This window comes from Denticeps clupeoides, chromosome 19 (genome assembly GCF_900700375.1).
Source record: "Denticeps clupeoides chromosome 19, fDenClu1.1, whole genome shotgun sequence".
Classification (NCBI taxonomy): Eukaryota; Metazoa; Chordata; class Actinopteri; order Clupeiformes; family Denticipitidae; genus Denticeps; species Denticeps clupeoides.
In genome coordinates this window covers 14,892,289-14,917,217 of record NC_041725.1, presented here as the reverse complement: position 1 = coordinate 14,917,217, position 24,929 = coordinate 14,892,289, and the positions used below count along the sequence as shown (strand labels likewise).

The window sequence follows — 24,929 nt, the reverse complement described above, 5'->3', positions numbered from 1 at the left end:
GGGTTTGGGAGAGCTTAGTGCGCCACCTTGCTTTACTCTGGTCTCTTAATGGCTCTCCAACAAAAGTGTCACGTCACGTGAGCTCCATTAAGCAAAAGTTTCCGGAAGTTCTAGAAGTTCTAGAAGGCAGCAGTATAATGCATGGGGGGGTCTGTTTAATTAATGAGCGAAAGCTGCGCTCCGTCTTCGGCGGGAATGTGGTGTGTAGACCGTATCACGTTCTGACATGCAACAGAGGAGTAAACACAGTTGACGGCTGCATCATTAATAACCTTCGTACGAACTCTCGGCGGTGGCACGGCGCGGCCCAGCAGGCCTGTAAATTACACGCGGGACGCTCGATGCTAATTAATGGATGTCAGTTCGGTTGCTCTGTTCTACCATAAGCGCCACGGACTCGTTGCATTCACGTGATGCATGGGACGATTACCTTTGTTCGAAAGTGCATAGTAGCGCTGTTCTGGGATCAGGGCACCTGTTGGAGTCTCTCTGGGGTTCCTGGTGACGATCTGGTGGATGTGGGCCGGTAAGGGTGTTCTGGGGGACCCTAGACCTTCGCCAGCGAACGACCTCTCGTCGGCACTGCTGTCTGGGTGGAGGAGAGAGTCCTCCAGCTTCTAAAACCGCAAGGCACGGTCCTACATTAACACCCAGCATGACCAGCCCCTGGCTTTTTATCCATTTGTTCGACTCAGAATATGTTTCAGAAATGTAAACATATACAGCTTGACTCTCAATGAAAATCAGCATTCATTGTACTAATATAATAAAAGCATCACATTTATTTGTAGGCATTATTATTGTGTCTATTAGATAGGGAAAACGAACCTTTATAACCGCCTCAAGTCCATCAGACTGTTCCCTTTCATCCCCTTCAGAGTTCATTGCAGAAAACGTAGGTCCCACGAATTAACCTTAATTGTGATAAATGCGCAAAAATCACAGCAGTAATGAAGAAATTTGAATCTGAATTTCTGAACGTGACCGCAGACGCGTCAGCGAAGTTGCAAATCACAGCCCAGCGCTCGGCTCGTCTCGCCACGGGCTGCCGGGGCAACCGGACGCTCCGGGGCGGCTCGCCGTGGAAACGGGACGCCGTGGAAACGTCGCCATGGCAACCGGGGACGCGCACGCCGATGCACGCTTCTTTCCCACGATACGTTGCATGCATTTTTTTTTTTTGTTGTTAATTAACAACTTCGTTTCAACCCGAAGCGGGAGGTGAAGCTCTCTCAACTATAACTGTGCAATCCTGCAATCCTACGGCCTGGGAAAAAAGATCATGTCTTCATTGTAGCATTCGTTTACATTTACTTGCAGTACATTTACATTTACGGCATTTATCAGACGCCCATATCCAGAGCGACTTACAATCAGTATTACAGGGACAGCAAGTGTCTTGCTCAGGGAAACAATGGTAGTAAGTGGGATTTGAACCTGGGTCTCCTGGTGTGTTACCCACTAGGCTACTACCACCCAATTCAACAAATCTCAGAAACAGAACAAACTTCTACACTGTCCAGACAGGAATAAAAAAAAAAAAAAACACAATAAATAATCATTTTTGTTGATTGCTTCTTTTAGGGAAGTGAAATGTGAGAATTGAAGATGTTGCTTGTTGAATCTGTTTTCACTAGCCGTAAAAAATGTTAAATGGCCATTAAATACACTGACTCAAGCCGGTGTTCTCAATTAAAGCTCCAAGATTTTAATTTTAACAGGGAACACAACACGAGTACTCAAACCAAGTCTATTAAGTTTATTTCCCGAGGTTTTTACTTTTTTCTGCTTTTTTTTCCTTCTTAACATAGAAAAGGAAGAAAACATGTTTCAATCAAATATACAGCTTTCCATCTTTAATTTAGGATACAAAATGCTAAAAAATGGTCTCAGTACAGAAAGAGACTTTAGTCTGGAACAGTATGGAATCCAGCACTGTTCGTGGGTTTCAGCTCTAGGTCTCGTCTGGGAAAGGTTCTGTCCATCGCGAAGGATCCAGAAAGACGCAGCAGCAGCCGCTGTAATACCACAGCCTGGGCAGGAAGCACTCCACCCTCCACCGGTTGGAGGCCCGGTTGTAGACCTCCACCTCTACTCCATAGTCCCCCTCCATGCCTTTCCAGTGGCCACCAGTGACATAGAGCTGTCCACCCAGCGCTACCAAGCCACCGTTCTCATGCAGTGTGTGGAGGAACTGGACCTGAGGGAGACAAGCAGTGAAGCAGCAGTTATGTGGAGAAATAAATTGGGAGTGTGAATAGTGTGTGACATCACTGGAGAACTTCACATTTCATAGCATGTAGTGGTTGCTATTAGAGGAGAGGAAAGCCTGTCCTTCTGTCTCCAGTGAGGACGTGCAGGACATTCTATAACGTCACTGGCCACATGACATATCAAATGTGGCGTGACTTTCTATTTTAACACTGGCAAGTAGCAACAAAGACACAACTGCTATACTGCTCAAAAATTGCTCTCCTTTATTCATTTATTATATGTATATTCATTTAAACAGCGTAAAACCAGCTATTGTCACAGTCTCGACTCTGTGTCCCCGATCCATGCTCCGTGTTTTTGTGTTTGTCCAGCATTGGCAGATTTTCCAGATTGTTTCCACCTGTGTTCATGTGTATAGATGTACTCGGTTGTCTTTGTCCGATCATTGATTGTTGTTTACCACTGCGCTGTCCCTGTATTTGAATTCTGTGTTCAGTAAATCCCTTCTTTTGTTAGTTATGAATTTCTTTCCCTGCCCTGCACCGATTCCTGACAGCCATTTACTCATTTTATACACCTTAAATGGACATTTCCACTCTTCCTGTAAATAATAGCTACCTCAATGTCTACTGTATAAACGGAACAGACTGCCTCATGATGACTTGTCTCCTTGTACAAGAAAAAACGCTTACGCAACTTTGGTCCAACGAGTCAACTGGACATTTGCTATTCAGAATAAAAAAAAACACATACCTTCTGCCAGATGTTAGCATCCGGGTCATACAAATAGACCTTCTTGGTGTTGTCCCCAATCAGGTAAATCACACCATCCACAGAGACGGAGCGGGGTGAGGAGAGGTACTTGGGTATGAAGGGGGAGCAGACGATGCACCAGCCATCTGTTATGAGGGAATGTTTTTTTTATTTTTTATTTTATATAGAATCAAGTTTGGACCCATCTACTTTGTGGTGGTTATGGAAGAACATTTTTGAATGCTTGATGAATCTGTTTTTTTCAGAGTTGCCTACTTTTACCTTCGTGGCTGCTTTCATCAAAATGAGTGAATGATCAGAAAGTGTTCAGCATGAACCTTCAGGACCGTTGGAAATGATTCCCATTGTCTAAGTTAAGGTGGTGAAGAGAAGCCAAGAGTGTGAAATGCTGCCATCACAGCAAAGGTTCCCTGATTTGGAGAAACGCAAACCTTTTGCCTGGTTTGCAATTCTTTTTGGTTTATTACATAACCTCACGTGTGTTACTTGTTTTGTTCTATAATGTAAATGTAGGTGTAAATTCGAGCTGGTAGTGTCTGTCAACATCAGCATCACTTATGTACTTCTAGGATTTATAACAATTGCAGTGCAGTTGGGGAACCAAGCCAGAAACTCACCTATGACAGGGTTGTAGCACTGCAGTGTCAGGGCATTGTACTTCACGGCACATGAGCCAATCACGTAGAGTTTTCCCAGACAGGCGATGGCTGTGAAGTTTGTGACATACTTCAGAGCTGGAGCTGTCAGTGCCCAGCCGTTGGTGTAAGGGTCGTAGTGTTCCACCTCCACTACGTCCATGGTTGTACCTGCCACAACAAAACCCTTATTTGAGCTGGACATTAAAAAAATACGTATTATTAGATAAACTGTTTAAATGTTAAAATAGCTGACAGGCAACCACATGAGGAGGAGATGTTTACAGTTTAGTCCTGGACGAGGTCCGCTTCGTTCAATGACAGATTGAAACAAAATCCCTGATGGACTGCTGGACACATCCAGCCTGTCTCTTTAGAAGCTACTCACAGGGGATTAGCGATGTGGCCTGGTCCAGTCACCAGAAACCATATTAAAATTAGAGAAGGCCAAGAAGACACAGAGCTTTTCCACTGAAGCGCAGCACTAGATCCATGTTGATTCTTTTACCTCCGATGACGTAGATCTCTCCGTTCAGCACCGCTGACGTGTGGTTAGTTCTGGGCCGCAGCATCGGCGCTACTGTAACCCACTTCCCCTCCCGAGTGATGTACTTCCAGGTCTCAGTGGTTGACCAGGTGTTTGACTGGGACCCTCGGGAACCCCCTGAGAATGGGAAATACTGCAGTTTCCATAAAACGAACGAAACATTTTCTCCCAAGTGCTGCTATTCTTTTGTTCAAGATTTCAGGGTGGTCAGGAGGAGGATTGTTACCATTCTGGGTCGTACTTAATCTCCAACATATTACCATTCTCTGCACGAAATTCTCCTTGTTTATTAAAGTGATTCTGGTTCTTCTTGGGACTGCTGCTTAGGCCTTATGCAAGATTTTTGTGAGCCCTTCTAAATCCTCAGCCATGGATGAGCCATTCAACCAAGAGAAAGAGAAATCCCTCTGATCCCATTTAACAAAGGCAACAGGCTCCGCAAATGCCCAGGATCAGCTGTTTTCTTAAGCAAAAATAGAAGCACTCTTTCACTCCACATATTTATCTAAGCCTGGTGGCTTTTCCGAGGTCTCATGAGCTCTTTTTGAAGTGCTGGAGGGAATTGTAAAGACCCACCTGTCACATAAACATCATTGTTCAAGGAGACCATGGAGTAACCCCACTTATTGTAGTTAGGGAAGTCAGGAAGCCGAAACCATCGTCCTGTGTAAAATACAGAGACACTTCAGTGCATGAATTTTTTTTAACTCAGAAGAAAAGGTGGCATGGCTCTTCACCTGACTTTGTGTTGTAAAAACCACAGTTCCGAGGTCGCAGCCTGGTATCGGTGTCTTCGTCGCCCTCATCTTCGTCATCAGAATCGTCCAGTGAGCGCCCTCCCATGACGAATAGCACCTCCTGCAAGTTATGCCGGGAAATTCCTGGGAGTCTCTCCTCTGAACATTCTGGTGATGCATTTAGTTTCTGCCAAGACATAAGATATTTCATCTTCAGACTAAATTCACTAAATTTTCCCCTTTTGGGGTGTGTTCACTAGTATTGCATAAAGTATGCTAGTTATCAGAGCCCTGGGGAGGAAATGCTAACTTCTAACCTGGCTTCATAGGATCATACCTCTAGACCCTTTGTTCTCATGCTGTTGTAACAAACTGGCACTCAGGCTCTCTCTAGATTAGTATTCATATTCACAGCTGCTGTGTGTTTAAATCCTGTGTGGTTACTATTGATAATATCTTTTAATATCCCAAGCATATTACAGTTAATGTCCTCTTCATGCACTGCTGTGTGTTTGACTATTAACAGCGAATCAGTCACTAATAAATAATATTCATATTAGAAATAATTTGTAATTTCTACACTGAAAAAGAAAAACATTGGTGCAACCTAATTGAATAATGGACATTGGTTCCGTTTGATTTAGGCTGTCCTAATTCCTTTGCATTATTTCAAATCATACATATTAACTTAGTTCAGCTTCAGTTTTTAAGTATCAAATGATTTTATTAAGTTAATCAAATTTAATTTGGCATTGAATTGAAATTAAACATGCTATTCGTACCTTATTCTTAAAAATGTTTAACTCATGCATTCTGTTGCAAACGTTAGAATATATCACATGTGATTAGTTTAAGGTAGCTCTAAAAGGGAACATTGAATTTTTTTTTCAATGTACACCTCTGTTTTTAATTCTGGTCAGAACCAAATATTTTTGCAGGTGAAAAGTTTGGGAGACTAACCTCCCTGCGGACTGCTTCTATCAGTTCTTTGCTGGCAGCTGAAGCAAGCACCAAGCTGCTCCTCAGCAAGGTCTCGTCCAGGTAGACCACAGGAAGAAGAGACAGGCGGGCCAAGGACAGAAGCTCAGGCAGGTGGCAGAGACGGGACTCCAGGCTGTGTCCCACCCAGGTGAGCACTGCCTGGGCACAAGCTCGCTCATCTCTGATTTGGAGCCTGTCATCCTTCAGGCAAGCCACCAGCCTGTTCGTCTCCAGTAGCTGAAACTCTTCCCCTTGCTGCACAGACTCAAAGTTTTCCAGCAGAAAGCTCCAGGCCTTGGCCACCACTTCAGGGCAGCCATGAATCTCCCCAAACTCCAGGATGCCCAGGCAATTGGAAGCGTCGATTTGGTGCTGCAGGTAGCGGCTGCAGACAGCGCGTACTGTCTGGAACTGGAGCTGACTGGAGGTCTGGATCAGGCCCTCCACATTGGCCTGGTTTATGGTCAGCTTGCCAGTGTAGGCAAAGTCCAACAGGGTGGCCAGAACATCAGGGTCCACATCCTGAAGCTCAACCCGAGCAGCAATGCTCTCCACAAAGTCCTCACAGAACATTGAGCGGAAGTAGAGGCTACACAGGGCCAAGATGCCTCGGTGGCATGGGAAGTCACGACCGCCGGCACTCAGTGTGACATCCACCAGTTTGGGGTGGGAGCAGAGCGTCCGCAGACCCTCCAATATGGTCTGTGGATGCGAGGAGAGGCAGAAGTCCAGGTCGTCCACATTACGCACCATGGTGACAAATATTTTCACTTCAGGTCTGGGCCGCTCCCCCTTTCTTCTTCAGATGACCCGTGGGATATTGACCTATTGGATAAAAAGACACGTTTCAGACATGATGCTAATTCCCAAGCTGTCAGCCATCATGGTTATTCTGCAGCTTTCCTACTCTGTCCCTGAACCCCTGATGCTTTTAGCTCGACTCATGACTCATTTGCAGAAAGAGGAAGCTTTTCCAAACTGGGCCAGGCTCACATGCATTAAGTCGCCATTCCAATATGGGTCTGAAAACAGGTGCTTGCCAAGGCCAATTTAATGGCGCTGTTACTGGAAGAATTTGATACTCATGACTGGACTTCCCAACATCTACGAAAAAAGCCAAATTAGCGGTGATTTCCTCTCACAAGAGAGCCGTTTAATATTATTGGTTCAAAGCTGAAATACTCACTAACAAGAACACTCAACACAAGTAAAAACCAGCATTGCTCTGTGCTTTTTTTTCTGCTGGAATTGCACCTTTGATTGATTATAAACTGTGAGAGACAGAAAAAATCTTACAATTTTAAAAGCTCGGGCAGCCAAGGATACAAAAACTCTCTCTATGAGTAAAAGGAAAAAAGTGACGTAACACAGTCAACTATAGTCCACTGTCGTGTCCAACCACACAACATGAGGTAGTAGCTCTGCATACATGGTAGTGAGTTACACAGACGTTCCCTTCAATCGTATAAATATATATCACTCAAAATACAAAAAAACACACATACCTGGGAAGGGTAATTGCACATTGTTATATAAAACAGTTGTAAGTCCTGCTAGCTTGCTGACACAACGTCAGGCTGCGGAGGGTTACGCATTCTGCTTGTCTTTCGGCCGGCTATTTTTAGGCCCCCGGCAGACATGAGGGGCTACACTCGGATTCCACACACTGCAATGCCACACCTGTTGTTAAAGGAACATCTACAGATGGCACGAACATGAACACAACACCCAGAAGAGGCTTAATTAAATCCGTGATTAAATCCAGATTAAAATATGTATTTCTAATCAATATTTTTAACATATGGTAAATGGTAACATTTACTATACATTGTACCACAGTTACACCACAGTCCGAGAGTATTCCTGTGTGTTATTTCAGTGATACACGCTCAATAAATCCATATATTATACCTAGGACACGTTAATGGAAACATTTGTGTCATAGTTGGTGCTTGATGTGCTTGCTGATAGGTTATTTGTATCGGATGCGTAGAAAACTTTCACTCTATTTTGCACACCATACTTTGTACACACAACAATATAACTATACTCATAACATTTTAATGATTTCATTTTGTAAGAGCTATCAGGTCATATATGCTTCTTATGATAGAAAATTTTTAATTGTTGCAACAGTTATATGTGTGTTTATATGGTTACTACTCCGGTTACTACTTAGATGAAACTGCATGATGATTGCTACGAACTTGCATAAAATCACCCAACTTTTAACTTCAAGCGCATATTTATTACAATAAGTAGTGTGAAAAACAAAGCACAACAAAAAGGACACATAACTTGTGCAAACTACAAAGTGCATTATGTAAACTATTTCTCTATGAAAACATGGAAAATAAACTCAAAATACACACCAAATTACGTATAAAATTTGTATTAAAAACAAAAACCTATATTTTCTACTCAAAATCAAAAATTTCTGCCTCTTTCTCTTTCCAGAATGCAAAACTACGGTCAATATATTTGCAAATCTCTTCATTGCTAAAGCTGGAGAGTTCTGTTCCATTTTCCAAAAATGTGCCCTCGTCTGGAGTGGGGGTTTGGACAATGACTTTGGGCACAGGCCTCTTTTCCTTCATCTGATCCTGCTCTGGGTCCGGAAGGTCAGGCTGGTTGGAAGGAGTGCCAAAAAACCTCAGTTTGATATCCTCAAACCCTTCCTTCCACTCGCGCTTGCCTGCCTCAATGTCCTGGATGACAGCCTTGTGGAAGTCCCTGACTGTCTCCCAGGTGAAACGACCCACATGGTCAAACACCTCAAAGCACAGCAGATGCCTCATTTTGCGCTCATCAGCTGGTAGATCAAGCTCAAGGATGTGGAAGTAGCCCAGCATAAAAAGGTCAAGAGTCAAGGTGTCGTAATCGACTGGTGAGCCGTCCACGCGGGGAAGGAACTGTTCGGGAGAATATACCACTTTTTGGCGGTTGAGGCGGCGGATCTGCCTTGAAGGCACGCTTGAGATCATGCTCCTCCAGTTGCCGATCATCTTGTTAACTGTGCTGCGTTGCTTGAAGAAGCTACCCAGAGAACCGTTCTCCAGTTTTTTCTTCTGAGAGCTATCGACACTGGCCTTGCGCTCTACTGAACTCATCCCAGCAGAGTCTGGACCCTCTAGACTCTGCTTCCTTTGCCCATCCTTGGTCTTAATGGACACCGCATAGGCAGACTTCTTCCAGTGTCCAAGGAACAACACTACAATACGTTCCTTTCTCAAACTAGTCGTTTCCATTACATCAACCATGTTTTCATCATAATCAATGCCTGAGTCACTGTTCTGGTCAGCCTCAGGAGGTTCAGTGCCCTGTTCCAGAGAATGTGTCCCTCGGGTAACCCCCACTGGGGGTCCTTGAGTAGAAGGTGTTACGTCCAATTTCTCCATGTCCTTAGACCTGATGGAGTTCTGATTGGTCTCAAAGTTGGACTTCAGATTCCTGACGGAGACGCCAAACTGCTGAATCTCATTCTCAATCTTAACTCGCTGACTCCTCTTGGAGTTCTGTCTCTGAGGAGACTGTGAGAAGACTGTAACCAAGTCCATATTGGGCATTTTGCAATGTGGATGGTCTGTGATGTTTGTCATGAGCAGGGACATGCTTTTCACAATACCGGATATTCGGTTGCACCAAACCGGCAGAGGCACTTGTGAGTGACGGTTTCTGAACTGTGTGTTGACACTGAGGTTCACAATGGGTGCTGGCAGGATGTGTCGGAGCTCCTCAGCAAGACGAGCCAACTCTGCCTCATAGCCCTCAGAGTTCTTCTGCATTGACACACTTTCGATCTGCTTCTCCAAGTAGATGAGGTCGTCCTCAGTCAGAAGCTCACCAAAAGGACCAAGTATAGCATTGTGCACATGGGAGAACCTCCAGCTGTCCATTTTGGTGTACCGGCTCCCATTCTCCTGTCAGAGCAAAGAACAAATCAGCAGCTGAATTTTCTGGCTGATATCTTTTCAAACGATGCGTGAAAAGCAAATATGTTAATATCATGAATGAAGTAACACCATAGACCATGATTTCTTGGTGCTACATATGATGCAGGACCTGAGACATCTTTGCTAATGTTACATTCAATACCACAGCACTCAGAATGTTTGAATTAAGGCATTTCGTAGCTACTGTGGCTTTGAGATAGCTACAGCAGAGATTGTGTTTGAAATGTCCAATGACTCCCTAATGTTCAGTGGTATTGGGAATGTAGGGATGATTTTTAGATGTTTTATTTCTTTGGAAGTAAGCTGCATGAGAGCTATCAAGCATGCCGACCAACCCATCTCCATTAAACATCAACGTCCATCTTCCTCTCCAAGATCATTTGTTTTTTTTGGTATTTATGCTGACAGACAAAGGCAGGTGAAAGTCTACTGTATTTCATATAAATGCAGTAGACACCCTGTGACAATTCTGTAACAATAGTGATGCCTGACATAGCCTTTTAAAGCAAATCCGACAACAGCCATAACTGTCATTACAATTTACACAAGTGCTAAACGGGAGATACACCGTAAGGGTGGTAGTAGCCTAGTGGGTAACACACTCGCCTATGAACCAGAAGACCCGGGTTCGAATCCCACGTACTACCATTGTGTCCCTGAGCAAGACACTTAACCCTGAGTTGCTCCAGGGGGACTGTCCCTGTAACTACTGATTGTAAGTCGCTCTGGATAAGGGCGTCTGATAAGCGCTGTAAATGTAAAATGTAGATACAACATGTCCAACATGAGAAGGACCGACAAACGCTTCACCTGTTGTCTTTCCGCTTCCTCATCCTGCAGTCGAGCTTGAAGCTGCCTGACCATCACCTGACGTTTCCACTCAGCAATGGGCCTTCCCCTCTCATCATGTGTCGGCACTAGGTTATCGATATCTGCCAGGTTAGCTTCCTCTGTAGGCAACACCACCATCTTGCTCTATGGAAGAGAGCAAGTCAGTTTTTTGGTTTATGCCAATTTTAGGAAAAATTCTTCCCAAATTATCATAGAGACATGGAATAATTAATTACAGCTTGTCCGGTGAAGACGGCTGTCATCCCTGCTTGCTTCAGGCTTTTGATGTGCTTCATATCACCAAGGCCTATCTTCTCACATTCCCCCATCTTGCCCTGATTGAAATTCTTTACGACTGCAGTGACAGGCATGACACGGATAACATTATTTGTTTTACTTTCATGAGTTTCTGATCATGTCCTGATCATATTTACACAGCCTGATTAGTGTCACTCCGAGGAATTGAGAAACATGATGAGCCACTGGTGACATCAGTTCCCGAGAACTTTAATCAGGAACTTTAACTGCCTCCTGTAATTGTCTCACCAGAGCATGATATCTGGATGTGCTTCACCCCACTGGCGGCCCTCTCCTTAGAGCTCTGGACAGGAGGTGAACTGGAAGAAAGAGGCGGTGTTGGAGGAGGCGATGGATAACGGCCTTGGGTCAGCTCCTCACCACCCGGCTTTTGAAAAAAAAATTATTACATTCTGTTAATAAACTCTTTGCATTGGAATGTTTTGCACTATCATATCATATATTACAAAACAGTCATATATGACACAAACGAACATTTCTGACATGACATATATATGAGCAGAAGGCCAAAGTCTCTGCTGGAAATAGAGCATTTGTCTACAGAACCCCAAATCTTTGGAACAACCTTCCAGGGAATATTCAGGAATCAGACAATATTTAAATGAGGACTTTTAAATGAAGACTAAAAACCTACTTCTACAGTTTTACTAAATCTTCCCCTGCAGTAGTTAGTGGCGCTTAGTCCTCTGCTCACTTATTGTCATTTCATGGATAAATCTTACTGAACATTCCAAGGATTATCCAGTGCTGGCCAGAAGATAATGGGTTCTCCTTGCTGAGCTTTGGTTCCTCTCAAGGTTTCTATCTTTTTCAGGGAGTCTTTCCTTGCCACTTTTGGCATTGCCTTGCTCACTAGGGGCCTTGAGCACTGTTCTATTGTTAGGCGCTTAGTGACAGTGTACATTGTAAAAAGATCTGCATGAATAAAATTCGATTTATTGAAAATTGTCATTCCAAAAGTGTTCCAAGGAAGGGCAAATGCTCCTGCAATCATGGGGGTGTTATAGCAGATGAGTGAGCTGAGCAGGTCACCTTCAGACTGTCCATATCTTGGCCAATGATGCTGGATGTCCTGTGGGTCTCGTACAGGTGGTGGTAGTAATGGTCCTCGAGGCTGGGCTGCCACGACACAGACAGCTTCTCCCTTGCCTCTTCCTCCAATGGAAAGACCTCCTCCAGAGGCTTATCTCCTGCACCAGGCTGTAACATACGTGATCATTAAAATTACTGTTAAATAATAAAGAGTATGCAGAGTATTACAAAAAATCATAGCATGAACACTTGTGTGCAAATATGGATAAAAGTGAGACAAATAGAGATAATTGTTGGCAACTTCAGCTACTTTATATCAGTCTGAAGGAAGATATATGGAAACATTTAGACCCCCCACTTAATAAACGTATAATATTCTAATTGGCTCCATGCAGAATGCATATCAAATGTGGCTCTCCAAGGAGACTTCAAAAGTAGGGGAACAATGCGTGCACACACACAGACATCAAAGAAAGCAGTGATATGCTACAGCATGCTGTTGTGCTTCATCTCCATGAGGTGGTCCTTGCAATTTCCTCTTACATGGCACTTTGATGTTGTACAGCACGAAATATGCTGTGACACGGCTTCGGCACAAAGGGGGAAAATTGCCTGAAGTTGCATAATACATAAATAGATAAACTGTGCTGGACTAGAGTGAGAGAAGGAGGGGGGAAAAAAACCCTCTTTGACCTTTTCCCAGCAGTTCAAAATCCTAGCAGCCATACCAAGCATCTGCTGCTGCAAGTGCGCATAATTAAATCCAGTGGCCACCATGACACATTTGGTTTAAATCAGCGCCGCAGCTCCTAATCACGCAGTGGATGCGCTATCCTCCTGCTCCATCAGAGCTGGCTTTTTTTCTCCTCATGTGCTTAACTCTCTGATTCTGATCAGCCAAGTGATTTTGTGGGGCCCAGTAAACCCCAATGACTTCGGAAGGGTTGTGATGTTTCTAAGGATGCTGAGAAGTTATTTTCAACCCTGAACTCACTTTTGAAAATTTGAAAAGAAAAAAAAAAAGGAATGAAGAAGGAGCTGTTTTTCCAATAGTGGGTAATTATTGGAAGGAACATCCTGAAGGAAGGAAGGAACAGTGAGCACAATGTGAACTCAGAACATACATCAAAGCCCTTTCCCACAATATTGCTTGTCCAGAGCAATCACTTTACTTTGCAACTGCACAGTCCCAGGGTCTAAGCTTATGAGTACAGCTTGACAACAACATGGGCATAATTCCATTGGCCTTAGAGCATTATGTGATGCTTTACTTGATGATCACAGGTTCAAGAGGTATGGGTGCTATACCTGTCATTTGCCAGTTAAACCAGTTAACCAGGCAACTTGAATTTAATTTAAAACCAGTTTAGTTAGATCTACGTGCTTGCTGTTAGTATCTCTTTTCAGAGAACTGTGTTTGCATTTTCAGGATAACACTATGCACTATTTATACTGAAAAGGGTTTCCATTTTGATGAAGAAATACGCTAATGTGCAGAATTGGAACCACGAGGGGAAAATTCTGAGCTGAAAGAGTGAATTCAGGAGGAGTCTGAATTTAGGAGGAGCTGACTCAAAGAGTTTTCAGGAACTGTCTAATCTCTCTTCAACAACCTCCATGCAACAAGCCCGATATATGATGAAAAGGAGGGGTTGTTTCTCATGTGAAAATTTTGCAACTTACTAGTTTCTAGTTTAAAATCACCAGAGAAGTCGGGCAAAAGGAATCTCTTCAAAACACAGATAAGACAAAAGCCATCGTTGCCAGTGTAGTATGTGTCAGAATTTAAGAGTCCATTCTGTCATATTACATATAGCAGCATCAGTAAGCAATAGTAACATCAACAAAACAGTGAATCAGAGTAAAAAATGTTATTTATTCTAATTACGTAAGAAAAAAAGACTTTTGATAGACTTAACAGACTTTTCAGAAAACTACACACAGAAATTAAACATTTAGAGCAGATAAACGGTCACATCTCCTGACAAGCAGCTACTTACATGGCCACCAGCGAGCCTGATGCTTGTTGAGAACAATCCAGTCAGCTTGTGGTGGAGCGCGCATGCAATCTGAAGATCAAAACCGCCAGCCGTTTGACACCATCATCCTCGGCTCAGCCACTGGCCAAGGACCAGCAGGCAATAAACAATAAACTCTGAATGCCCTTAATAATTCAGGCAAGGGGATTGGGTGGCCCAGCAGGGCGGCTAATGAACAGAAGGAAGCAGCGGCCGCATGCGAGTGCGGCTCGCTGCAGTGGAGGGGAAGAGATATCAGCGGAAAAGGCTGTCAGATCAGCCTGGGAGGAGATACCCTATCCAACTCATTCAGGTGCCTCATTCTACCCACTGCTATTGAACGCATGGCCGTGCAGATACTATGTCAGAAGAGCCGCCGGGCATGGGCGGGCTGTAATGGTTTGGCAGGTGCCGGCCTCCCAGGAAACTGGAAATTCAAGTGTTCTGGTGATCTTCAAGCACTGATGGTCGACCATCAGCGCGGAGACATTTGAGTATGATAGTGAACACACACAGGCTCTGTTCAAGGGCTCATTAGTACTGACAGCACAATGGGACGGTCTCCGTGGATGCCGTGACAGGTTCTGACCACTTCCATGTTCTCCTGTTACCAAAACCTCACACTAAAAAAACGAGGTGTGACAAACACCGTACAGCAAACGTGTCTTGATTAAACAAAGAGACAAACTCTGGCGCAGCACACGAGCACTTTCGTGTTTCCATAAGGCCTGTGGACGTTGCTGACAGCAGTTTGAACCCATTTTCCATCTGCAGGAACCGTTTAAGCCAACATTAAGTGCCCTTAGTACCCTCTAGTGGCTATAAAAACGGGGCCTTTTCCAGCCCTTTGGTCTTTGATCGCGCCCCAGCACTCGCTCTCTTTACCCAGTAACGGACACCTGCGACTGGGAAACTTTGTTTGGGTTATGCCCTCGTGCTGCTCTCCATGGACAGCGGCGCGCTAGGCAACACAGGCCCGACGTCCCAGCAACACGCCCTTATTTACACAGGGCTCCTCTGAAGTCCTGCCCGGCGTCTTGTAATGGACACAAACTTCCCTGTTATATGGGCACCTTAAGAGCCACGTTTTTTTAAGACAGCCGGACCTTTAAAGCTTAAATTCCTGAGCATGGGAGATGGTTATAAAATAGGCCACGCACTATTTATTTGATCGCAGCTGTCCTTGAAAAAAAGGATTGACCTCTTTAGGACTCGACCAGAGCACGAGGAAATGCCTAGCACGCAGCTCTCTGGCCACCAGCCTGAGCAATCCATTAAAGGCGCTGGGTAGGAAATTAGAAGGGCTGGCTTTGTGCATTAAGGTGCCAATGAAACCCTGTGAACCTCGGAGTGAGAGGCAATTAAAATACACTGTTTAGCATGGTGACAACTTGCCATTTGCCTGTACGAGGGCCAGTGGAGCATATTATGCTGCTACTGGAGAAGCATATTGGGTATCTTTTCTGGAACTTGCTGAACCCAGCGCTACCACTGAGCTCACACATTAAGACCTATAATCTGGGTATTAATTAATTATACTAAGTCTTACAAGTAAAACTTTATCAATAACATGTCACCTTACCTCAGAAAGGACATGGCTGCTTTAGTGCGGGTTCAACACAAGGCTACCAGAATGATTCCCATACTTAGGGGAATAAGGTACGAGCAGAAGTCATCAGGGTTGAATTTGTTTAGCTTTGAGCAAAAGAAACTGAGGGGGGGACAAGGTCTACGTGCCTCTCATCCATATTCTTATTTCAAAAGTCTTGCAAACTGGTGGATGATCTGAGGAACAGCATCTTGTTAAGAGTATGGAATAGTTTACCCGAGGATGGTGGGGGGGATCCAAGCTAAAAGCCCAAGATTCCCAGACAAGATTTTGCCAGCTTTAACTTATTAGTTCAATTCCCTCCAAGTGAGCTCGATGGGCTGAATGACCTCTTCTCGTTTGCAACTTGTGTTCTTATGTTCTCATTTACGTTCCGGCATGCACATAGCCAAATGGAAAAAAAAAAAAAGTGACACAATCAAAGGCGCGTTTGCTCGGAGCCAACAAACACCCTGCTCTCTAACCACTTTACTGGATAGGGTTGCCGCTTCCAGGCATCGGAACTGTGAAAACCCTGAAACCGAAGCCCCACGGATCTCCTAACCGGCCCCGGCCCCGGCCCTCCATCTGAGCCCAAGGTAACCGATAGGCCCCCAGAGTGCGGCAACTCCGCCAGCATCCGATGCTGCTCGGGCCCCAGCGCTAATTAGCTTGTCTATTGTTGAGACAGGTAGGGTTATTTCGGGCGTAGCGCCGCTTCGATTCGCACCAGAGCTTGCCGACTCTTCATCATCGCCTCCGTCATCACCATCCTGCTCCTTTAGCCGTGTTTTAAGACGGGAGCGCAGGCCTGCTGACTTATTGATGCATGCTGCTGGATGTGTTGACCCTTGGAGGGGTCTGGTTTTAACTCTGAATGATGTTATGAGTTGAGGCTGGACGTGCGCCGTCAGTCAAAGTCACTGACATTTCTTTGGAGCACCGTGCACGCCACCACAGCTTTAAGTTATTCCTGCGGCCTTTACTGTGTAATTCATATTCAAGCACGTCTTTCCTACATTATATCACCGCCAGTCCCAAAAGTCTAACATTTCAATAGAAGTTTGATGACAGCTGTGGGCAGTCTTCTAAAATAAGACCAGTTCTATACATAAACTTTACAGTTCAGCATTAATGTTCTGTATCACAGTCAGGCCTGTTGGTGAAGGACGTACTAAGAATACGTCTAGATTTCTCCCTGTTCTTCTTAATGAGGGTGACTTCATCCCCGGCGCAGTCGTCACCACTGAAAAATTCATTATCTAAATTAAGGGAGCATCTTGCTTGCCACAACAAACAAAATGACTGTTCTTTGGGTTCACCTAGGAAAGTTATCAAAAGGTGAAATCACAGTCCGTCACAGTCCCATCACTGCCAGGGGGGATGTAGGCCAAGACCAAAAGAACTTCACATTTTAATATTGCATGTAAAAATGCCATTACATTTTACAGCATATTATCATTTACCACTCTTTAACCATTCTTCTCTTTTATTCTAATTCCTGACCTACTGGACAAGAGTATTGTTATTCATTTCTTGTGTTAAATTGATGATGTGCTTGGGCCAGTGGAAAGTTCATCAGTTAAATTAAGGGAGCATCTTCCTTACCACGAACAAAGGGGCTGATCTGTAAGATCAGTGCAATCATGCATCCTGTTACACATGCATATACATCCACATACACATACACACACACACACACACACACACACACACGTTCCTCTTCCTGTTCTCCGGTGGCAAGATGGCGTGACTCACACACACACCCACACCAAAGAAATTGCCGGCCACTTTCCACTTTCATCAATCAAGCAAAGTGGACGATGAATGGGGATTACAAAGGGAGAGATGGAAAATGATATAATAAAAGGAAATGATATAATAGATATGATATAATAGAAGGAAATGACATAATAGATATGATATAATAAATGGAAATAAATGGCACCTGGATTTTACAGTTTTGGATGTTTCTTCGTTTGGTATGACCACATTGTAACAGAAAAATAAACCATGCTTACATTTGTTTACATTTGACCTCTGACCTAATGGTTGAGTGGACACTGAGCATGGTACAAATACTAGTGGGCCACTCTACAGCAGCACCCAATTTGCACTAATGTATTCTAGTTCATCTGTTTTTTTCTTTAGAATACTGCATTGTGTTAATGAGACACCAGATGTAGTGTTTCTGGCAACTCAGCAATGTTGGAAAGGTCAAAGGGTCACTTAACATTTAAAACTAATACACTAGCACACCAAGCTCTGGACGCTTACAAAGCCATTCCTCAGTGAATGAGAGCCTCCCATATTCATCAACCCCGCTGTTGCAGGGGGTTTTAACCCCTACATTATTCAGCCGCTATTGGGGCAGTGGTGGCCGAGCGGTTAAGGAAGCGGCCCTGTAATCAGAAGGTTGCCGTTTCGAATCCCGATCCGCCAAGGTGCCACTGAGGTGTCACTGAGCAAAGCACCGTCCCCACACACTGCTCCCCGGGCACCTGTCATGGCTGCCCACTGTTCACTCAGGGTGATGGGTTAAATGCAGAGGACAAATTTCACTGTGTGCACCGTGTGCTGTGCTGCTGTGTATCGCGTGTGACAATCACTTCACTTTAAACTTTAAAAACTTTATTCCCGGCTCCCTTTTGATTACACTTCAAAGACCTCGGCTGCTCTGTGTAGGGGTGGGAGCTCAAAGAGTAAACACCCTTAACTACGACCACGAGGACACCAAACAGCAGAACACAGAATGTCCTTATTCGTCCAAAACTGTCAGCATGGGAATTCATGTCCATTTCTCCCAAATCACTCGCCTGGAATTCGAATCAATAAGGTCCATTAGGTGGAAAACAGGGCACAGGCGTGTGATACCTGGGCGGCGGCTGCCGTGTTGTGCGGGAAGCCTTACGTCTCGCTCTGCGGCACGCAGGACGTTCGCACAGTGGTAGCGGCCGTTGTACTCAGCAAGGTCGGCTGCGGTGAAGCCGTCCACGTCCCGCTCCGACGGGCTCACCCCGTTCCTCAAGAGGATTCGACAGCACTGTGGGTTTGGAATAATTCAGCATTATATGATAAGGTATTGACCGTTATAGATGGTTGTCTGGCTGTCAGACAATGGGCGATTGTTTAAACTTGTCAGATTTGATGTAAAAATCATACAAAAAGGTGACTGCTGCTCACCTCCAGCTCTCCATTTTCAGCAGCATCATGCAGGGGGGAGCCGCCCCAGTAGTCCCGCAGCACCTGCGCCCCCATGCGCAGCAGCCGCTCCAGAATGCGCTGGTGACCGCCGCTGGCAGCAAAATGCAGGGCAGTCGCGCCTTCTTTGTCCTGGCAGGACAGACTGATGTCGGTGAAGGTCGCCTGTGAGAAAACAGAAACAGGCCCACGAGAGAATCTGAGTTGTTGTTCTTCCATGTGAGGGGTGGTAGTAGCCTAGTGGGTAACACACTTGCCTATGAACCAGAAGACTACAGAGTCACAGGTTCAAATCCCACTTACTACCATTGTGTCCCTGAGCAAGACACTTAAGTCAAGTCAAGTCAAGTCAGTCAAGTCAAGTCAACTTTATTGTCAATTCTGCCACATGTACAGGACATGCAGAGAATTGAAATTACGTTACTCTCTGACCCATAAGAATAACATTAAATACAAAAACAGTAACAGTAACGAATACAGAGTATAAATACAATTTAAAAAGAAAGGCACAATATACAATTTTAAAAACACCATGTACAAATAAGGGCACATGGTGGAGAGTGCAACATCAGGAGAGTGCAAAAACCAATAGTGCAACAGAGTTTTTAGTTTAAAGTGACGAAGTGAAAGTGAGGTAGATGGCAGACCAGAGCTGCACAGAGTGACTGGTGCATGGTCAGTTTGTGTGATTTAGAGTTCAGAAAGTTTGTGGAGCAGAAGAGGGGAGTGAGGGGAGTGGGGGCAGAGCCGGGAGGGAGTTGAGTTTCCTGACCGCCTGATGGGTGAAGCTGTCCTTCAGTCTGCTGGTCCTGGCCTGGAGACTCCGCAGTCTCCTCCCTGATGGCAGCAGGCTGAAGAAGGTTTGCATTGGGTGGGTGGGATCAGCTGCTATGCAGAGGGCTTTCTTGGTTGCTACAGGGAGGGACTGTCCCTGTAACTACTGATTGTAAGTCTGGGTGTAAATGTAAATACATAAACACCGCACGATCAAAGTGCCTTCAGCAAAGGAGACCAGATCATCCAAAAAGTCATTTAGTGGGGGGAACACTTTAGACTAGGTCTGAGAAGGAACTTTCCAGAAGCTGGTGACTTAAAATTAGAAAATGACTGCTTTCCTCCTTGGTGTTCTACTTCTCCATGCTCAGAGGACTCCATCCTGTGTTATTCCACCTGAAGGACATCTCTAGATCACTGTCTGGTTTTGCTGCTTGTGCTGCTTATGTGCTGCTTGTGCTGCTTATTCATAATTTCAATGCAATGGCGGACTGGTTGGTCTCCCCAGTGAAGCCCTCGGCAAACTCCAATACATACAGAAGAGTTCAAATCCTCCACAGTTGCTCCACAGTTCTTATTGAAGAGTGAAGTGAAGTAAAACAAATGGATTGTCATTGTGATACACTGCAGAATAGCACACAGTGACACAACAAAATGTGTCCTCTGCATTTAACCATCACCCAGTGGGCAGCCATGACAGGCGCCCAGGGAGCAGCATGTGGGGACGGTACCTTGCTCAAGGGGACCTCAGTGGCACCTTGGTGGCTTCTGATTATGGGGTCGCTTCTTTAACCGCTCAGCCACCACTGCCCCAATTGGACCTGCTACTCCCCCACATTCCTCTATTTTGCTGAAAATGGTTTATTTGCCGCCCCAATACCAGGCTGTGGAGCTTTGGTGTTGACCCTGCTCTTCGGAATACACCACCTTGTGAAATCCGCAATGCTCCATCCCTGGACATCTACAAGAAACTCCTAAAATCTCTCCCCTTTAGCCCTTTAGCTTTGTGTTGGGGGATCTATTTGAAAGGTGCTATGTAAGTACAGATGTTGTTGTTTTTTTGTAACTTATCATGTTCTCATGGCTTGTGGAAGCTCACCAGTCCGACCACCACAGCATAATGTCCCATATGAGCAGCAGCATGAAGGGCGGTCATGCCATCATGTGCCCGCAGATGGACGTCTGCCGCGCAGTCTTTCACCAGGTACTCCAGCACATGCAGGTGGCCCTCCTGACTGGCCAGGTACAGTGGTGTGGCACCAATTCCTGTCTGCTGGTTGACGCACCTACGAGGAGCACAAAAAAGTAATCCATCTTCCACCCAGAAATCCTTGAATGGGAAAAATACACACACACAGAGACCTGGGCCACTTTAGAGCAGATTTGTGTGCCTTTGGATCATTGGCGAGAACACGCATACACCCAGCAATTGAACCCTGATCTTCTGGGTCCTTTTGTACAAGAACGTAATGAGCATGTGACCAGTTTTCAATCGCATGCAGCTCTGTGACAGACTGTGTATTACATTCAATGGCCTCAGTAACCCAGCAAGCTTCCTGCCGCCACGGTACGCATGCAGCGATCAGGCTGAGCAGGTGTGTGTTGCGTGGGGGAAATCGCTTCCACCCCCAACCCTCCATCATCCTACAATGACCCAAGCATTCGCTCATTCGGCCTGTGTGGCCCACGGTGCCAGAGTCACGCCATAATCCGGCCACTAAGAAGCCATGTGCTGAAGCAATCAAAGGATGTATGAGGAAGAAACCCCATCTGCTGTTTTTCCAGCGAGAGCTGTGATCAGATTGTGCTTACACAGGGAAAACGAGAGACGCATTCTTCAAAAGGCTTCTACTGTAATTAATCACAATTGGTTTAAGGGGGATGAACGGAGGCCCTGAAGTGAGGAACTAAGTGTCTGAAATGCATTACAACCGTGAACGGTCTGCATTGGAACATTCTGTTGGATTATGCTATGTTCATGCTTTTGAAGTAGCAGGAGCAGATATACTGTTACACAATATGAGACACACATACCATTCTGGCCAGAGAAAGCAGAGGCAGGTGTGTGCGTGTGTGAGAGTGTGTGTGTGTCCATGACGGATGAACTAATATGAATCACAAAGACATGATCTTGAATCAGCTAGTCCCCAAAACTGGCTACAGCCTGCCCTGTGTTACGTACAGACACACTGCCATGGTCTGAGCCAGGGAGCCAGGCCAAGCCGACGCATGATGGGCATGGTAGCTCTCGTGCTTTATTTATCAGCCCAAGTCACAAGGCATTTTGACGGCTCTTACAATACAAACATGGGCGTGTCTTGTGGAGTGGAAGTGGAGTAAGTGGAGTCTACACTACTTAAAATAAGAGATATTCTATTTATTTATTTATTATATTTATTATAAATATATATATATATGTGTGTGTGTGTGTGTGTGTGTGTGTATATATATGTATGTATGTATATGTGTATGTGTGTGTGTGTGTATATATATATATATATATATATATTTATTTTATTAATTTTTTTTTTTTCATGAAAAGAAAAGGATTTTTCTTACATTATTCTTACAAAAAGTTTTAAACGCTTGTACAAGGTATTTTAGATTTTGCACCGAAATGGCATTAGTTTTAAATTTTTAAGTCAAAGACGTGAAAAAGAAAACACTAGGTGTGCGTTTCAAATTAAAAGTCTGACCTTGTGGAAAGTGGGTCGGTCACACACTGCACGCTGCACTGTCACTGACACTCACTGCGGGTGGCGGGGTTTTAGAGTACGCTGGACGCGCGTGCACTTGGCCGGGTCACGTAGACCACATGGCCTACTAGCTGTGCAACAGGATACTGCTGAGAGGCTGCAGGCTAACGTGTGCTATATGTACCAAAAGTATATTTTATTTATTATGAATAATAATATAAATGTGACGTTTTCATAGAATGTAACAGTTTACACGGACATAAAACGCATAGAACAGTAAATACTTCATAGTGTGAGTCATAATGAAAGGGACAACTCAACACTGTATTGACAGCTGAATTAAGATTTACCTTTGAGCCTGATGAACCAGCAGCTTTAGGCAGGTGAGGTTGCCATTGGCGGCAGCGTAGTGGGCGGGGACCGCGCCGCAGTCCGTCTCCTCCTCTGCCCTGGCCCCCACAGACAGCAGCCAGTTAATGACCTCCACGCGGCCAAAGCGGGCCGCCAGGTGAAGAGCAGTGGCTCCTGCTGCATCGCGGTCCTGAAAGCACGCACAGATGAGAGTTGAGGACAACGTGCCTGCTGTGACACTAGCTCAATCATGAAAGTGATAGAGATTTGACTGTCACTGCAAGTTCCAAATTGCAATGTGGCACTCTGATCATTAAAAAAAAAACATATATCAAGAGCAGCAATGTTGAGTGTAGTAATGTAGTAATAATGCAGTAATTGGCTGATTCCAAGAAAAATAACACAAAGAACACCTACTTTATCAAACTCATTTCTTAAATAGAGACACATAGATAGATAGATAGATAGATAGATAGATAGATAGATAGATAGATAGATAGATAGATAGATAGATAGATAGATAGATAGATAGATAGATAGATAGATAGATAGATTTTTTGGATTAAATTTTACTCCTCCACAAACACAGATCAGATCGTCCGGCTGGCCTGCTGTCCCTCAGCCCCACCGCTGTAATCTAATTAGGTAACCCATCTTTGTCCAGTCCACCGGGGAAACGCTCATTCATTATTCAACCCACACGCACCTTTGAACCGGTGCTGGCGAGAGAAAGGGGAGGGGGAGGGCCCGTTTCTGATAAACGTGGGCAGGAAGACCACCGGCGAGCAGCGGCACTGCCGCTCCGGTGAATGATAACGAGGCCCGGCGCTTTAACGCGCTGCAGCTGGACATAAATCACGCCGGGCCGGGTCACGGGGGTTAAGGGAGCCGGTTTGCATTAGTGTGAGAAAAAGCCGCGCTGAGGCCTCGCGGGGGCGGCACTGTAAACTGGCGGCGCATCTGCTGCTGATTATGGCGGTCATGCAACGCCAGAGGACGGCGAGCAACATGCTGGACAGGGTGCAAGTGACATCACGCCGCCACCTCGTACGCCCCTCGTACGCCCCTCGTAACGGAGGTGGCCTACAATCACAACAGGTGGCGGTATGGTCGTCTGGAACTAATGAAATACGTTGCAGGCCCCAAAATGTTAGTTACTGTAAATGTTTGATTGCAAAATCAACCACATCAAATGGTGATCCAATTGCAAGGGATGAAAGGCTGCAATAGTTTTAGACCTGGACAGAGGCACATCGAAGGTAGGAAGGAACTATGGGGACCCATGGGGTCCTCACTGAAACTTGCTTAGAGGACCCAGAGTTCGTTGCAACAATTCAGGCCATTGGGTCGTGTCCCACATAGCAAAACAACACTGAAATGTTGTAAGAAAGATGCAGTTGTGCAACTGAACACATTGCAATCAATAGCGCTGAATCATACTCGCAAATCCTGCTGCTGCCATGATGACTAAGCAAGACATTTAACCCTGTGTTGCTGTAATTAGTTAATGAACAGAGCTCAGCATGACAGCATTGTGTAAAAGCGTTATGTAATCTTGCACAACGCCTGCAGCCGATCGTCTCATCATTTACTGTAATCCAGAGATTAGCACACACGTCCTTCACACCGTATCCTCACCTCCACATTGCATCCCCCAAACTCCACCAGCCACTGCAACTCACGGACGTTCCCGGTGGCTGCAGCATCGTGGGCCGGCGTGGCACCGTTGTGGGCCCTGGCATCGGCCGCCAGCCCTGCATCGTTCACTAGAAAGCGCAGGCAGTCCAGCCTTCCACACCGTGCAGCATGGTGAACTGTCCCAGCACCCTGGGCGTCAGCGATGGCGTCCACGAGACACCCGGCGGCCTCCAGCTCCCTCAGGCCCCCCAGGTCCCCTTCCCGAGCTGCCTGGATGGCCCTGTGGAGAACCATCTCTGTCTTCCAGGATGTCTGGTGGTCCTGTCTTCAGCGGGCAGCTTCCGAGCTGCCAGGGCTCATCCCGCATCCACTGCCACGCACACACACATGCAAGCTGTCCCTCTCCTCACACACAGGGGGATGATGGAAAGTCGATACCGTGGCAGCCAGATGGGCAGCGAGTCCATGAGTTGGGAGAAGGAGAGGAGCAGGTCAGGCCCAGTGAGCTGTAAAGGTAATGAAAGAAGCCTGTGGCGGCACAAAGGGCTCTCTGCTCATGGCCCAGCGCTCAGCTTTGTGCGTCTGACCGCTGGCGTTGGCAAGCGAGCTCTCGCATACACACACACACACACCAGCCATCC

The 24,929-nt window shown here is 45.5% G+C and overlaps 3 protein-coding genes across 5 annotated transcripts in view; all 3 read right to left on the bottom strand.

The window, feature by feature from the left end:
• Positions 1–1,047, bottom strand: part of crocc2 (ciliary rootlet coiled-coil, rootletin family member 2) — a 45,022-nt gene extending 43,975 nt beyond the window's left edge. For all 3 annotated transcript variants that reach the window (XM_028961333.1, XM_028961334.1, XM_028961335.1), the window contains exons 1-2: positions 829–1,047; positions 431–617 (exon numbers count right to left, since the gene is read on the bottom strand). In XM_028961333.1, coding sequence (XP_028817166.1) covers positions 431–617; positions 829–885 — 244 coding nt within the window. In that variant the 5' untranslated portion in view covers positions 886–1,047. The remainder of the gene's footprint in view (positions 1–430; positions 618–828) is intronic.
• Positions 1,048–1,745: 698 nt separating this feature from the next.
• On the bottom strand, positions 1,746–7,665 carry klhl30 (kelch-like family member 30). The gene is made up of 8 exons (XM_028961409.1): positions 7,394–7,665; positions 5,868–6,713; positions 4,908–5,094; positions 4,747–4,833; positions 4,132–4,287; positions 3,606–3,794; positions 2,968–3,113; positions 1,746–2,200 (listed from the first exon to the last, which is right to left on the bottom strand). Exons 2-8 carry the CDS (start codon positions 6,639–6,641, stop codon positions 1,955–1,957), a joined length of 1,785 nt encoding a protein of 594 aa, XP_028817242.1. The 5' UTR covers positions 6,642–6,713; positions 7,394–7,665; the 3' UTR covers positions 1,746–1,954.
• A 449-nt stretch (positions 7,666–8,114) lies between these two features.
• espnla (espin like a) lies at positions 8,115–24,670 on the bottom strand. The gene is made up of 10 exons (XM_028961381.1): positions 24,289–24,670; positions 22,650–22,840; positions 20,703–20,889; positions 18,812–18,994; positions 18,540–18,671; positions 12,023–12,190; positions 11,219–11,357; positions 10,909–11,027; positions 10,652–10,816; positions 8,115–9,808 (listed from the first exon to the last, which is right to left on the bottom strand). Exons 1-10 carry the CDS (start codon positions 24,580–24,582, stop codon positions 8,306–8,308), a joined length of 3,081 nt encoding a protein of 1,026 aa, XP_028817214.1. The 5' UTR covers positions 24,583–24,670; the 3' UTR covers positions 8,115–8,305.
• Positions 24,671–24,929: the final 259 nt, after the last annotated feature.

Excerpts from the sequence above, each read along its gene's own strand:
- klhl30 (XM_028961409.1), bottom strand. The coding sequence starts at position 6,641 with ATGGTGCGTAATGTGGACGACCTGGACTTCTGCCTCTCCTCGCATCCA. Across the intron at positions 3,795-4,131 it reads AGAGATCTACGTCATCGGAG|GTACAACCATGGACGTAGTG; the intron begins GTAAAAGAATCA and ends TTGTTGTGGCAG. Across the intron at positions 2,201-2,967 it reads ATGCTAACATCTGGCAGAAG|GTCCAGTTCCTCCACACACT; the intron begins GTATGTGTTTTT and ends TGTCTCCCTCAG.
- espnla (XM_028961381.1), bottom strand. The coding sequence starts at position 24,582 with ATGGTTCTCCACAGGGCCATCCAGGCAGCTCGGGAAGGGGACCTGGGG. Across the intron at positions 18,995-20,702 it reads ATGCTGTGGTGGTCGGACTG|GCGACCTTCACCGACATCAG; the intron begins GTGAGCTTCCAC and ends GTTTTCTCACAG. Across the intron at positions 18,672-18,811 it reads CTGAAAATGGAGAGCTGGAG|TGCTGTCGAATCCTCTTGAG; the intron begins GTGAGCAGCAGT and ends CCAAACCCACAG.